The 16,637-nt window shown below is 39.1% G+C and overlaps 1 protein-coding gene across 1 annotated transcript in view; it reads left to right on the top strand.

Annotated features, from left to right (window-relative positions):
* Positions 1-3,354: 3,354 nt before the first annotated feature.
* Positions 3,355-16,637, top strand: part of LOC137195834 (rho GTPase-activating protein 26-like) — a 111,563-nt gene continuing 98,280 nt past the window's right edge. Inside the window, exon 1 of the mRNA XM_067608478.1 lies at positions 3,355-4,098. Coding sequence (XP_067464579.1) covers positions 3,945-4,098 — 154 coding nt within the window. The 5' untranslated portion in view covers positions 3,355-3,944. The remainder of the gene's footprint in view (positions 4,099-16,637) is intronic.

Below are 16,637 nucleotides of genomic sequence, written 5' to 3'. Positions count from 1 at the left end.
CAAAAATTGCAGTCTGTAGATGTGCAAAGCTGGTAGAAACATACCCCAAAAGACTTGCCGCTGTAATTGAAGTGAAAGGTAGTTCTACCAAGTATTGACTCAGGGGTGGTTGGTTGGTGGTTGGTGGTTGGGGGGGGGGGGGGGGGGGGGTATTTTGCACCTTCAAAGCATTATGCACGCTGTGTTAATCAAAACGGTAAAAAAGACCAATAAAATCAATCTGAATTCCAGGTTGTAACACTGCAAAAAGTGGAAACATCCAAGGGGGGTGAATAAAAGCGCTGTATGTCTGAACACAGGCCTCACTATGGACTTGTTTTAGGATTGGAGACAGTTTCTTCAACATAAATCAACTACAGAGCATGAGCTCATACCGAGACTAATTGTGTGTGATGGCTGAACATGAGTTGTTGACATGTATTTTGTAGTAAAACAGATTGGCATTTTGAGTCAAGATGGCTTATGGGGAAAAAAGAGCATGTTTTCCATGCACATATTACATTCTTCCAGCATGTCAAATGACAACATGTGTTCTGTTTCAGATATAACATGATAAAATTATGGTCTGAACAATTTGATTTAGGCTGCTATTCTTTAAAACGTCATATTGTTTTATTTTAGTGCTATCAGACCAACTTTCACCTTTTTAAAAGTGTGTTTTCATTTAAAATAGGAGCCAAAGTTAAAGCTCAGGGCGGTAAATCATGCAACAGTCTGTTTCCCATATGTACTTGACAATAAACTGGTTAATTCTGGTTCTTGAACTAGCCTCTCATATCTTAGACAACATACACAAACAACAGCTACAACTTCCTGTAAATGGCTATCTCTGTACACCACACTGTGGCAGATGGAGAAATGAGCAAGCGACCAGGCGCTGTGTTCTGGTTTGGCAGAGGAAGTGTCAGATCTAAATCTGAACTGTTTTCAGAGAAAGACCGCAAACACAAACTGTACATGTGCCAATGACATGCATGCGATGTTAACAAATCACCCAAATGTGTCATCAGCTTTAATGGCGAGACAGCAGTGGCAGTGACTAAAATCAGTCAGTGCAATATATGATCAATACAATTTAGGCCTTCTGAATCTGCTCTAATAATAAAAACAGGTCCAGTTTCACACAATTAGACTTTAAATTAAAATGACCAACAATTATCAATCAAAAAATATCAATCACAACAATTTGCAAGTACAAAAAGTCACTTCAATGTTGACTAAATAAAAAAAAAAATCTGTTGCAGTGTAGCATTGTGCCAACAGAGGGCGACAGAGAGTAGTGGAGGCTTTAATCCAACGCAGATATCCTCAGCAGAAATTCCCCGCTCTGGTTGAAATGACATCAGCATCTGCTCCCACCAACCACACTCCCAGCCCGCTACCGGCAAAGATTGTCTATACTCGTGAAGATGTAATGCTCAACATACATTTGACCGTACTTGCTGGCATGAATTCTGTATTAACATGCACTCTATTCTGTCCTTATGCACTGCTACAACTAACTGACTTCAAATGTTTCATAACTTAGAGGCTTTAGTTACTTTCAACCTTTTTATTCTGTGGCAAAATTCATCAAGATGATATTAACTGCTTTAACTGGGTCCATGTTTGCTTGATTGACAGATGTGTGCAATTTTTTTGCTTGTTCCACATGAGCTCCAACCCCAAGAACACACTCTTACTGGACACATATTTGTGACCTAGTTTGTTCACAGCTGATTTAGCTCAGCTTCCACTTTATCTTGGTGTACATGCATATACAACGGGGTAAATGTTGATTGTAACATCCTCAGCCCATGACTGGTCCTCCTCTTTCCCAAATTCAATTTCAGTTCAATTCAGTTTTATTTCTATAGTGCCAAATCATAACAAAAGTTATCTCAGGGCACTTTTCATATAGAGCAGGTCAACATTGTACTCTTTAATTTACAGAGACCCAACAATTCCTCCATGAGCAAGCACTTGGCGACAGTGGCAAGGGAAAACTCCCCTTTAACGGGAAGAAACCTCAAGCAGAACCAGGCTCTAGGTGGGCGGCCGTCTGCCTTGACCGGTTGGATTGAGGCAAATGAAAACAGATCTTGCCTGAACCAAGTTAATTGTGCATTCAGGCAGTCCAGGGAAACTTATCAAGTCAGAAATGTTTATTACCAGCAAATTGTCCTGAACGTCCGACATCAAAGTGATAAATTTAGTGCTAAGTGGGCAATTGTTTCATGATACTGAGGTTTACAGTGCTACAGTACAATGGTCCTCAGTCCGATTTAAACCATGAATCTGGCTCAAATCTCACTGGGGACCTCTTTTGCTAGTGACATGGATGGTTATGTTAGTCTGTCCACCACTTTACTTCATGCAGATTGGGTAAATTATCCAATTTGCACATTCACGGTCCTCAGAGGATGAATACCATTGATTTTGGTGATCACCTGGCATTTCCTCTATAGCGCCATCATAAGGTTGACATGTGTGGATCAGACTGAAATATGTTGAGAACTATTGGGTGGATTGCCATAAAATTTACTGCAGGTATTTAAGATCCTTAAAGGATCAGTTCTAATTACTCTGGTGTAGGCCTGCCCCGGACTTTTGATCAAGCACCATCATAAGGTCAAAATTTCAATATGCCCAACCTACTGGCATGACCAAATATCTAAAGCTAATGACGTTCCCATCAACCTCAATTGTACTTTGTGTTTAGTACTACTTAGCAGATGTTAGCATGCTAACAGGCTAAATTAAAATGGTGTACCTGAATGCATGTTTGTCACTCAAAGCACCGTTGTGCCAATGTACAGCCTCACAGAGCAGCTAGTGTGGCTGTAGACATTATATTTCTCATTTGGAGGAGTCTTTGAAACGAGACAGGCTTAGTTGACCCTTTATGACCTTTTCAGCCCTGAAAGAGATAGACTTGACGTCCATTTTTTTCTTCTTTTTCCTCGTATTGTTTCTCATATATTTCTTTGTTTTTATTGGATTATTGTCTATTGATTGTTTAGTTTTTCTGTCCATTTTTGTGCTTTTTGTTGTCATTTATTTTTTTGTTGTATTTTCCTTAATTATGTTAGCTTATATCTTCTTCCTTTTTTGTTATTTGTTTGTTTGTTTTTCTCATTAAATTGAATGGAGATCCGTTGCAAAAGCCTGTGGCTTCCTTACCTCTCCTGTCACATTTATTTTTATTATCTACAGTTTTTATGCAGTCTTAAGCGTTTGTATAAACGACACCAGAGTGAGACCTCATCTATTTTTTCTCATCTCTGTTCTTGAGCAGCTCACCGCCCCGAACGGTCAGCTCTTCAATCCGGCCTCTTCATTGGCCGAGAGAGACGTCAATCAGGGGATTATCCGTGTTGGGGTAGGTTGATTACGGTCTGCGGCGCTGAGCTGAGCAGGGCAGGGGAGAAAGCAGTGCATTTAAAACCGCCCAGGGAAGATACCGCATTTACGAGCCTAGTTTTGTTTTTGTTTTTTTTTGCACCACCTTCCTCGCCTCTGTCTGACTCTGTCCGGTCCAGAATGACTTGGTCGAGAGGAATGCAGCACCGGTTCACCTGAGCAAGTGGACACTTTTCTTTAAAACCCCGCCAACACTCCTGCTAGTCTGCTGTGACTTTTTATTTCATTGAATTGGATGCTGCTGCTGCTATTCTGAAAGAAATAGGAACAGTCCTGCTTGTGTCAACTTGAATGTTTACCTAAAAAAAAGAAGGTTATGTAGCTAGGTAGTCCTTTCTGTTGGATACATCTCCGCCGGGTTGTTTATATGTTGTAATTGGATTTTCCATCATTTCCAGCAGCAGCAGCAGCAGCAGCAGTAGTACCTCACGTCAAGGATTTCTCTCCTCCTCCTTCTCCTCTTGCTCCTCCGTCTCCTGCTCGGAGCTTTTTGCCGGGTGGTCCAGGTTGTGTCTAAAAAGAAGAAGAAGAAGAAGAAGAAGATGGGACTTCCTGCCCTAGAGTTCAGTGACTGCTACCTGGACAGCCCGCAGTTTAGGGAGAGACTCAAGTCCCACGAACTGGAGCTGGACAAGACCAATAAGTTCATCAAGGAGCTGATTAAAGACGGCAAGGCGCTGATCCAGGCTTTGAAAAGTAAGTGTGTGTGAGAGAAATGAGTCTTTTTGCACTATTAACTCACTGACATTCATACATACTGCCCATATTATGGACTGGGAATGGGTTACAGAAAAAAGTTGAGATGCCTCCAGGTGTGTGTGTGTGTCAAAGAGAAAGAGACATCTCAACTGCTCTGGAGGTCTTATCTCATTTACACTGAAATCATATGAAAACCTGACACTCTTGCTTGACACTCTGTGCGCCACTGATAAGGCACATAACAGAGGTGAAGAGGCAAGTTGGGTGAATTTGAGTGGAGCGGTGCACAGTGTCCTCTGGAGCTGTCAGCACATTTGTTCTCCTCAGCCTACATTAGGAGGCATTTAGATGGCATTCACTCACACCGATGAGTGCTGGTATGTGCACGAGTGCGTCAAAGGCTGCGATGTCGTTTAATGTTGATAAAGGTTTTTGACTACTAAAGTTCATCCTGTAAAATAGCTGTTATAAAAGACACGAGGGAGTAGCTTGTTTTGCCCTCCTGACTGTTTATGAGGTGAGTCAGAATGTGGAAAACCAGTTTTTTTTGTTATTTGATAAATACAGTATGAATGAAAAGCTGGGCGGCTGGGTACCAGGGTAATGGGAAGGCTCAGTTTAATCATAAACATCAAAATTGAATATAAAAATTGATATGTTTAGGTACAATAAGACTTGAGATGGTTTAAGTTAGGTGAGCCTTTGCTGTTGTTAAGGTTCAGGAAGAATCTGACCTCCGCCTGAATCCATGAGAGGACTGGATTTATTTCTCTGAAGTTGTATTTCATGTCCGGGTTTGCTGCTTATCTTACGTTCATTCTTCACTCTTGGAAAATGTGTGTAAAAACAAATCCAATATTCTAATGTGATGTGCAAAATATGGCGATCTTGTCAACTCAGTCTGGCTTGTTCTTGTTATATTACACTATGTGCACCATGACTTAAAAACTATAACACCAGAAGAATAAAGGCTAACTTAAGATAAAATAACTTCAACTCACATCATCCAAGATCATTTTAACTAAACTTAACCACACAAAAACAAACTAAAACATATAACAGTCATGTTATTCTCATATTTATCTGATGAATGTACTCTGAAATCTTTTGTCAGATATTGCTGTGAGAATATTAATGACACTTTCTACAGCGGCCACGCCTCCAAGTATCACAAATTCTATTGATTAGGGATAGAACCAATGTCCAATCTTATCTATAAGCCTATAAGATATTTCATATCAGCAAGTCAGTATCCTCTCACAAGATGAAAGTGATTCAGTGTGTTTTACTACATATTTATTGTCAAGTTGAACATGTCTTCAACCTGTCAAGCATTACGTCTTTTTTCATTGTTTTGGCTTGAAAATAGACAGAAGAAATTGTGTTACCAGCATCGAAAGCCTATTTACTGCAAGTCTTTTCATTTCCGTAGCTACAGGATCGGCTGCCGTTTCAACTTGTGGGTTAAATTTGTGTTTACTTTGCATGATGCAACATGGTACATGCATGGACACTCCTGATACTGTTGATGCTCTTGTGTTTTGGTAGGTAGTATATTATTATTCACACTGGTCTAGAAACGAAAAGAAGAAAAATCGTGGGAGGTCCAGGACAGACCAGGCTACCAGTTAACCTGAACTTTCCACCCCTGTGTCATCGACTGTACCTTTTTTTTTTTTTTTTTTTTTTTTTTTTTTTTAAAAACAAACTAGCTCTGTTCTCTGTCACCACAAAGCTCTGTCAGCTGATGTGTTGCTATAAAGACACATCTGTTTTTGTCCATTGGCGAGATCTAGAAATCAAACAGCATGGTCTGATTCGCTGAGGTTGGGATGAGAGAGAGAGAGAGAGAGTCATTTGCTTGTTCTGTGCTATTGTAACAGGGTGCTGCCTAGAAAGAGCAAGTCAGCACATTTTCCTAGTTAATCTTTTTATACCTGTGCTACACAGTAGTACGGGCTTTTGCTGGTACATGAGACGAGACTCAGTGAGTTGTGACACGTCTTTCCTGTCAGGTCTGTCCTGGGATTTTTTTTTTTTTTTTTTTTTAAGTTGCTAATTGCTGCTGGAGGAGGTTGCCCAAAGTCTCCTGACAGCTTTCACATGTGTTTTTGTTGTAATGACTACATGTATGCTACCACAGAAGGAGAGAGCGAAACATTTACAACCACCATGTGCCATGTTACTCAGATCCTAACAGTGCCACTGTGGACTGAAGCCCGTCATTATGTCTCCGTCCTGTCTGGGTTTATCAGTACAGTTCAGTGTACACGGCCTGTATAGGGTGATATGATGATTTGATTTGATTTCACATATTCTTCTTCTTACAAATAATATCTTATGATGACTTGTTGATGATATAGATATAGCTTTTTCTGTGAGTGTTTTAGGCCATTGCATTGTTTTAATTCAATAAGTTGGACTGCTTTATGGCAACACTGGATTTACAGGATTTTTGCATCAACACGTTGTAGTATGTTGATTTATCAGGTTAATTTCAATTTAAATTTAATTTTCTACCAAAAACAAACATTCCCATATATCCTCATTTTATCTTTAAACACTTGAATCCATTGAATTTCCAGAAATTTCCAGAAATTTCCAGAAAAAAACTCAAGATTTGGTCTGTATGTTATGTTATGGATTCATCTGGGGTGCAGTCAGTGTGAAGCTGTTTGTCGCTGATGTTGGTTTCTTTAAATAATTAATGTTGCCAAGTGCAGAAAGCGCAGAGGTAAAATGCACAGACTGCACCTACTGTGCTGCATATAATGTTCATCAATCAGATGAAAGTAACAGGAAATATAACAGAAAAAGTCAAGATGACAATTATTATAAATATTATCTGTAAATAAAAATACAAATGAAACAATTTTGCATATCTGAAAACATATTTACTGATACAGTAAATATGTTATATGTGATAAACCGTTATCAGCTGATGAATGATATGAGGTAATGGATGTTTTTGCTTCTCCCTTCTTCTCCTCTTATGTGAGTGAATCAGTAGTTTTGACATGTCAAGAGGTACTTTTTCTCATTTGTGTCATTTCATATATTTCACATAGCGAGACTCTAACCACCATCGCCAATTATAGCACCTCTATCCTGTTTGTGGGTGTCAATAGTTTATGCAAACATCTAGACATGCATGCACACAACCAGACAAATGCGTGTGCACACACACACAAGCTGTTTCGATATAGATTTTAAAAACCACAAAGTCTCCCTTGAATATGCAGTTATGTGACACACACAAACTTTGTACACGCACACATATACACACACACACAGACACAAATGTGTGTGAGTCTAAAAGTGTGTTAGCCAGATGTCATTTAAGGGCAGATCTAGTTTGTTATTATGGAGCCAGTAGTAATGTTTGGTTCCCTGCTCCACCTCTAACATGACATGGCTCAGTCAGCCAAAGAAACCTTTATTACTAGCTGAGCATTCACTGCTGCGGTGAGGGAAACAAGTCACCGTGTTTAGACAGTTTATGTGGCACCGACACACAGTGATTGTGTTTTCAGCTGAAAGTGTGAAGAGCGTCTGAGTTACTTTAAGTTCAAGCCACTTCGCTTAGCACATCGTCTATTCACAATGTCTGAGTGCTACTGTAGACCTTTTTATATATACATACTATATATGTATTATATATTAATTATAACATATATAATATTGTGTCATAGCTGCTTTTTGACTCAACTGAATAATGAATTCTGGGTAAAACACAGAATTTTTGTAATTTTTTGACCTTTAGACATGTAAAAGGAAACATTAAAAAACAGTGAATACTTGGTACAAAACATCTGTTATCAGTGCAGTCCAAAAATACCACTGTCAGCTTAAAAAACTCCCAACAACTCAACCAAAAGTCAAGCTGACCAGTGGTAGTCTCTCAATCAGTAGATCATTTACTCAAATGATCAATAGCACAGTTCATGATCGCAGTAATAAAACAATCCTACAGTACAACCTGTAACTATACAAATACAACGCGTGGTCCTGTTTTGGAGTCCCATGGCTCAGCTGTCATGGTGAGTTTTTCACAATGAGGTCATCATACTGACAGCGCTGCTTCCTCGACTTAGTAATGTGTCAGTCTGAGAGTCATCTCCACCATAAACACATAGAATAATAATCACATTGTCATGCACAGTTACACACACACACACACGCACACACATACAGACACACACGTGTCACAGTAAAAGCATGACATTATCGTTCTGTCATAGCGATCGATCATTTTCCTCAACCATTAAATTGTGTTTTTAGGGCCTTGAAGCATGAAACATGAGAGGAGGCAGCTCAGGGTGCAGCGGAGTCTCCTGTTAGTGTTGGCTTCATGTGCATGTGTAATCTTACGCACGTTTGCACATATATGCTCTAAATACGGATATAGTACATTCCTTAACAAGTATTTATGAGATGAGACTGAGCGACCTCTGTGTGCACGCTGCGTATGTGGCCTACAGTGTGTAATCTGAGTGTGTATGTATCCTAACCTTCAACAAGCTGATGAGATGATGCTACCAGATGTATTAACATATCAGGATGCAGATACAGCGATAAGAAACAGATAAAGACAAAGAAGGAGAAAAGGACGTACATACATATTACATACATGTATTAAATGACTCCTATATATTATTAAGTGCTACAGTGATCAGTCGATTACTCTTTTAGTTGATTGACAGCAAGTGTTTTGATAATTGATCAGGTAGTTAAAAAGTAAAATATTGTAGAATTTAAGGAATTATTCAAGGGTTTATTTAGGCAGGAAAACTCAAAGTTAACTTATTTAAAATAGTCTTGATTTATAGATAGCTGTTGCCTGAAGAGGAAGTCTGTCTGGTTTAATTTGGACAAAAACGCCCAGACTGAACAGTAAAATTTCAAAGACTATTTTAGCACTCTATATTGGTCATGATGGACAGAGCAGATCGAGCCAATAAAACAATGCCTGTAGACGTTGGCCCATTGGAGAAATAGTTGATACCTAAACTTTTATAAACATAGCTCCAAAACTAAAATTACTCTCTAGGAACCACTTCTGTTTGAAAATAACATAGTAAATCTGAAAAGCTAGTTGTCCCAAAAATAGCTTTAAGTACAGTACATATATCAAAAGCTTGACCCTAAAAGCACACAAATCGTGCGCCGTGTGGCGTGCGGCCTGTGACTGGTTAAAAACAGCCCTCCACCCATTAGCGCCATCTTGATTATGGCCTAGTTTTCAGGCGTTTACTCTGACTTCAAATTGAACCTTTAACTGCCCCTAGCAACCCTCCAAGCAAGCCATTACCCTAACAGAGGGTGTGTGTGTAAGTGTCCCACAGAAAGAGAAGTGGGAATTCCCTGAAACTGACCATGCACTGTTGCAATCCGTGTCTCTCTCTCTCTCTCAATCTTCTTCTCTCTTTACCTTCTGTCTGTTTTGCTGCAGCCACCCACTGTGCTGTTGGTGAAACATACGGAGGGTAATAGCAGTCATTCAGTGGCTCAACTGTCAACTCTGCTGATAGATGAGGGTCTCAGACATACACACACGCACACACAAACACAAATGCACACCGCACCATAACTAATTCTCAATTATAGCTGATGGAGGGAGTGAACCGTCTTTTGAAAGGTCCTGAGCAAAAGAAGAGTATGTGCCAAGGGGCGAAAGAAAGAAAGAGTGTGTAATAGAGAAAGAGTGTGTGGGGGTGTTGCTGTCTTTCACAATAGTGTTAAAAAAACCAACATGGCCTTATTTTTTTTACCCGCCAGTAGAGGAGCTTGGAGTAGAGCAATCTAGGTTGTAGAGAGGATGGAAGTGATGGGGGGGGGGGGAGAAGAAGTGGGGAGGGTGTCACTCCGTCTGAAGGCATTCCCCTGAATTCATCGCATACGAACAAAGAAGAAAAATTGGTGTGTATGTGTGTGTTTTTATGCATAAAGCATATTCTCTATAAGTATGAATATTCTGGATTTGCACAGAGATCATACAACATGTGTGTTTACCATTACAAGTACATTTCTGCTTATGATAAGATGTGTGTGCTCAGTCAAAGTGTGTGTGTGTGTGTGTTGCCACTGCAGTACAGCACAGTGGGGGTTGGGGGTCTTCCTCTAGCTGTGACGTAGGATGTAGGAGAAGAAAATTAGGGCACGACTCAGCCCAGCTCTGTTGCTATTGTTGCCTTGCTTTTGTCAGGGTATACTCTCTCTTATACACATGAACATGCAGTCACTGACTTTTAACACCATTCTGGATCAAATTGATGTGTTTGTTTTGGAAAAACCGAAAGTGAAGAACCACTGTCTTGTGTAACTGATCGTTTGTTGCAAACCGCTGGATTTTTGTAATAAGACTGTACAACTTAAACAGTTTGAGAGGCTTTAACACAATTTCAGACCTGCCAACCTCTATGGTTTTTGCGTAGCAGGTACACATTTTGACATCAAAATACGCTGGTACAATGACCAATCATAGCGCCAGATTCATTGCTACCCTACCTTTACCCAAATATGAAGCAGGGATCATGATTCATGCAAATTGATTATCAATAGCAACACGACATTGATTTTATCCCTCTCGTTCCTCCTCCTCACTCTTGCTGGCTGGTTCCTCAAGTGAAGATGGTTCTTTTAACTCCTTTGGTAAATGGACTGGGAAAGTTGAAATTGTGAAATTAGTTAAGTTAATGCAGATCTGCCAACCATGGGAAAATATTTCACGTTAATAACGTTAGCCTAATGTTACTTAATTTGCAAGCTAGGTGCTTTGTGCAGGCATTTAAGTTGGCAAAGTAACGTTAAGTACTATTGTCCATGTGTCGCAGATTGTTAAACGTACTAGGTATGTTAAATCATAGTACTGTATTCATAATTATTATTGCAGCCAAACCTATAAACGTAATGAGAGGACCAGATCATGGCAGGATGAAAAAAAGCGAGTGCACGTGCTGCAGAAATAACATCACCTAGAAAGTTACCGGGAGGTGTGTGTGTGTGTTTTGGCACTGTAGTCTATAACGTTGCCTACCCTAGGAAAATTCAAGGAAAGGAAACACCCCTCATTGCACATTAAGTACAATATGTAAGGAGGAATGTGATTACTTCTACTGTTTCAACAGCCACGTTCATATTCAGCCTGAATTGTTAGTAGGTCATCATACCATCAAGTAATAGACCACCCATAATGAGAACAGTTGTGTTAACCAGCTCTGAAATATTTATTCTATTGTAGCCACAAAATAGTCTGTTTAGGCTGGTTTGGGTTTTACAGCCAGTCATCATCTTTTCAAATTAGCTGAAAATCGTATTTTCAAAAATCTAATTGGCTTAAACTTTGATGATTGTGGAGGTGTAAACAATAGAAACTGTATAATTGCGGCAGTAGTGGTAGGTTAGTGTTTAGCCTAAATGAAATTGTTCTCCTCGGTAAGCTGTGTTTAAGCAGGTGAAACAAGCTGTCATTGTTATCAAGAATTTTCATGTCAGTGCATCCCTCACATTTTTGCCTGTTTGACTGCTGCATGTATGCAAATGATGTACTGTTATTCGTATGTTTGCAAATCATGTACAATAATTCATTGTGCGAACAGCAGTGATTTGCATCTGACACATCAAAGTCACTGAAATGGTACTCAAAAAATTCGTTCAGTGTTGGCAGGTCTGCAGTTTGATATTTTAAAGATCCCCTGCAGATATGTTTTAAAACATATAAAATACTGATACAATAATCATTTGTGCCTGATATTGTTTTTCCACAAAAAAGTGAAATGATCTAGTTCTTTTCCTTCTTCCTCATTGAAAAAATTCAGAATCGATAAATATGCAAATATTTTTTTATTACAAAAGTTTAACTGCCAGACACAAGATGTTTCCTAATTCACTGTAAAGTCCATTCTCAGTGTATGTGAACCATAGATTTCAAGTTTCAACATCACTAAGTTGCATACAGGACCAGGATTGGCTCCAGACTAGTTGTCATGTCACATATCATGCTCGTGTGTACACGCTTTAAACTCAGTTTTAAGGTGAGCATAGAGAAACTTTCGACTTTTAGCAGATGAATGTGAAAAGAGCCTTCAAGTGTCCAACTCTTGTCGTCTTTTCGGATGAGAGGGGTACTTTAAGGGCTATCAAATGATTTCTTAGAGCTCAAGGCGAAGGTGAAAATTGCTTCTGTGTCTGACCAAAAGTCCAAAACCCAAATGTGCACAATTAATGATGTTAAACACAGAATAGCAGCAAATTAATCGTTTCAGCACTAATTTAGCCTATAGTTTTTTAGCCATGCTTAGAAACTTCCAGTGTATTTACAGTGTATCCATCCATGTGGGCAAAGTGGGATTTTCAGTCTGTGGTCAGAAAATGACAGTAAGTTGTGATTGAGGTCTGTTTTTTCACACGTTAGCTTTGATCTTATATATATATATATGAAAGCTCCTAATGCTTCATCAACAGGTTGCATAAGAATATCTATGCTTGCTAGTATATCTATAATTAATAACCTCATTAAAAATCCATTAGGGTCATAAACCAGGTCATCAAATGTATTAATAATGGACTTGGAAGCAAACAGAGTTGTTGCAGAAATGGCATGTGTATATACTATTATACAGATTAAAAACTTGCAGAGCTCATAACAATCACCACAGCCAGTGTGCCGCTTCATCTCATTAGTTGAATCTTTGATGTGGAGTATTGGCCCTGCACTCCAGCTGGACTGAGGCTGGTAAATATTTTAGCTTGGGGACTTATTTAGTTACACTGCCTGGCAAAGTAATGCAGTGACTCAATCCCTCGATGCACTGTGGTAATACTTACGTGTGTGTGTTGTCTCTCATGACAATACAGGACTTATTTTCCTGGTATCCCACCTCTGCTATAGGCCTCATAGACGCATGTGCATACAGATGTGGCAAGATGACATTTGTCCTTTTTTCTTTGTAAGTATTGCTGTTCTTTATAAAATGTTAATGTTCACACATGTGACATCTCGAGAAGAATTATTTGCCTATAAATTACTAAGTTTATATGTCTTCAGGTAGCCTTCAGATAGTTTGAAATGCATATTAAATACACAGTATGTGTTTGCTAGAGAGAGGAATATAGATACTGTCTAAGTAAAAATTATGTTTGGATTTACAGGGTTGAATAGAAAAATGTTCATCTCTCTATATAAAGCAAGGAATCTCTGTCTGTCTATATGTATGTATGTACGTTTGTCCTTCGCATATCTGGAGAACCGTTCGTCTGATCTACTTCATACCTGGCAGGTGGATTGATTAGGAATCGAGGAAGTGCATTCTCTACGTGTGAAGTTGTTTGGATGAGTGGTTCTCGAGAAATATATAAAAATACCTCATAAACAATGTTGATTTGCTTCTTCTTCTGCCCGTAGAGTCAATGAGCGGAAATACGGACAGCGCCACTCTGCCATTGCAACCCACATTGTGGCCGGAGGTGGGATTACATACATACTTGTCTTGAACATACATGTTCAAGACATAGTGCAGGATGATTTGAACGGGCGTTACAGTTCATCCAGTCAACCTCAGCTCAACACAAAGTTGTAATCTCCAGGTATTCTGCGTGTGAGGCGTTTAGGGAGCATCGGTAAATTGTAATGTCTACTGATAGCCTGCATGAGAGACATTTAAGGGACGGGCACAACTCTCTCCAGGTGTTGAGAAATCGGCCTGCTTTGAACTGGCGCGTTTTGAACGGGCACTGCATTTACCAAGAAATGAAGGAGGAACTGAAAAAGGGGCTGGTTCGTTTTCTCATGCTATAGTTATAAATACACTCATGCAATAAATACATTGTAGCAACATTTAAGAGCATATGAAACTGTAAAGAAGGAAGTGGGATTCAATCATGAACACCAGTATGTTTAAATCTGAATCAACCACTACCTCTCAAATGCCTATCTGAAACTTATAGCAAGTTAATTGCAGAAGTGGGAGTGGTAGCTATAGTGTATCTATGAAAATATATATATATATATATATATGCATATGTAGGATGACTCATGCTGTATTTCTGCTTGGCCACATAGTTGCAGTTCCGTTTAAGGAAAACACTGAGGCATTGCTTATGATTACTGAAATAAAGGATCTCATGTTAATCATAGTTTATACAGAACAGCTTTTACCAACATGCAGACAGTTAGTTCCGCTTTAAGTGGCTCTGTGTTTCTGCCAAAATAAACTGAATACTGAGATCATGTTTGTAATGAAGCAAGCTGCAAGGAGATATCCTAGGTCTTTGTTGCACTGGCTTCAATCAAGTAGTGTTACTCTGCCCAATGTGATGTAATTTTGCAGCATCATTGTCCTAAAATGTCCAGGTGTAGAATCTGAGGCCTTATAGTCATTGCTGTCATTCTTTAAAGAAAAGCCAGGAATGAGTGCCTGGAAAAATTAAATAACACTAAATGCTGAGTTTGTTTCAACATAGTAAATTGTACATATTTTATAAAAATGTACTATAACAAGTGATTGTTTGCCTACTCTTATGAATTTAGTTTAAATAAAGAAAAGGAAAAATAACTTCCATGGTTGACTAATTGTGGAAAAATAAAATATGTATCACTTGCAACTTTATCTTGACTACATGTTATTCCACATGATTGTGTGTACTTTATGATATGCTGAAGAAACGCCCATCTCAATAAGTGACAGTGATGTGTCCATAAACATAGCTCAGTCCTAACAGGTTACTTTTCCTCAAACAAATGAAGCACGCTGCCGTTAGGGTGAGATAACGTCACTCGCAATCCAATTAGGGCCGGGTATCGCTACTCAATTCCCTTAAGGTATCGACTGAAATAACCCAGTAGGAAGTAGTATTGAAACTCCTCCAGTTAAACGATACCTGCATTTGATCCATTTTGTATCCAGATCTAGAAAAAAATGACTATTTGTAAGGTTTTACTCGCAGCCAATCACCACAAGAATTCTTCGATTTAACGCAACATGTGATTGGCCAACTATTGCAGCAGCTACAACCCATATAGTCTGTGGTGATAATACTTCATTGTACAGTTACTTAATAAATATTTCAATAATTTGAACACTTTCAAAATGTGTTAGTGTAAAAATCATTTGGATGGGGAGGAGCGCTGGCATTTTGGTGCAATTGAATGCTTCCATTCACATGATGGGTATCGAATGAAGTAGAAAAAAAAAAGGTATCAAATGAAGTATCGGTATCATTTTAAGGGTACTGGTATTGGTACTAGTATTGTAATTTTTTAAACGATTCCCAGCCCTAAATCCAATGAAAAACAACTTTATTCAAGAGTGTCCTTGAATGCAGCTTCATCTTCTTCATACTGCTGCATGGTCTGCCTGAAAGAAAGAAATGTTTCTAACTTGACAGACTGTGATTGAAGAGTAAATGTGACATTTAAGGGCAAGCACAGTTTTGTTCTCTACACATTAATTTGATCACAGCACTGTACTCTTAAGATCACAAAGCACGGGGATTTGAGCGGGAAGAGAGGAAGGAAGGTGAACTCTGAGGAATGCTCTTTAAGTCTCTGCACGCGGTTACCTGATCGCTGCTGTTCGGTCATAAAAGTGACAGCTGTGCCTTTCAAAGCTGTTTAGAAACCTGATTTTACTACCGGTGGTTATAGACACAAATTGTTTAATTGGACTGTTTTGTAATTGGACTGAAACGAACAGCTGATGGATACGACTTTAATGTCAACTCTGTGTTTCAGCTTGAAAATTTACCTCACATTTAGACACAGTGAGAGACTACTGGTTAAATGATTACACATTAAATGCTTTTCTATTACACTGGTGAATCCCCATCTCTTGCTCTTTCCTTCCCTTCTTCCTTCTTTTTTGAGATGTTTTTTTAATTTGTCTGCCAGCTATCCCTCCGGGAAGAGTTAAAGCTTACATACATACATGCATCTGAGTACATCTGTGTGTTTGAGTGTGTGTTGTCTTTGTAGATCTTTGAGCCTCGTTTTCAGCAGCAGCTTGATATTGTTAGTGTCTGTCCATAAAGTGTCACAAGACCTGAATGACTTTCCTTTATGATGGTGGCTGAGGAAAATATGTTTCAGTGCCCAGGTTATCCAAACAGGAAGCTACTGACAAAAGATAATTATTGAATGCCATGGGAATGAAATGCAGGATTTTGCAGGATTTTGCTTTCCCAGAGGAAAAAGAAATGACAGAAGAAGACAGGGGTATTTATACGACCTTCTGCACCTCTTAAATCTGAATCTTCAGCTCAAGGTTGTCATTCGCTCTTTCGCCTGCAGTGTTGAGCTGTCAGTCCCAAATTCAAGACGTGTGTGATAATGAACTTGAAACACTCAGCCTGCGGTGGAGAAAAGGTGTGGCTCTTCAGTTGCTAAAAAGAAACCTTAGGCCACTGTAGAACTTACTGCCCAGACTTGCAGCAGGTATTGTATTCAGCAGATTTTTGCTCTTTAAATATCTTGAAATGTTACCAGGAACACTTAAGAGAAGAGGGTGATTTAGCCTGACAGGTTATGATGTGACCTAAAT

The sequence above is a fragment of the Thunnus thynnus genome, chromosome 13 (genome assembly GCF_963924715.1).
Source record: "Thunnus thynnus chromosome 13, fThuThy2.1, whole genome shotgun sequence".
Lineage (NCBI taxonomy): Eukaryota > Metazoa > Chordata > Actinopteri > Scombriformes > Scombridae > Thunnus > Thunnus thynnus.
The sequence above is the reverse complement of the archived record's forward strand: the minus strand, read 5'-3'. Positions and strand labels throughout refer to the sequence as shown.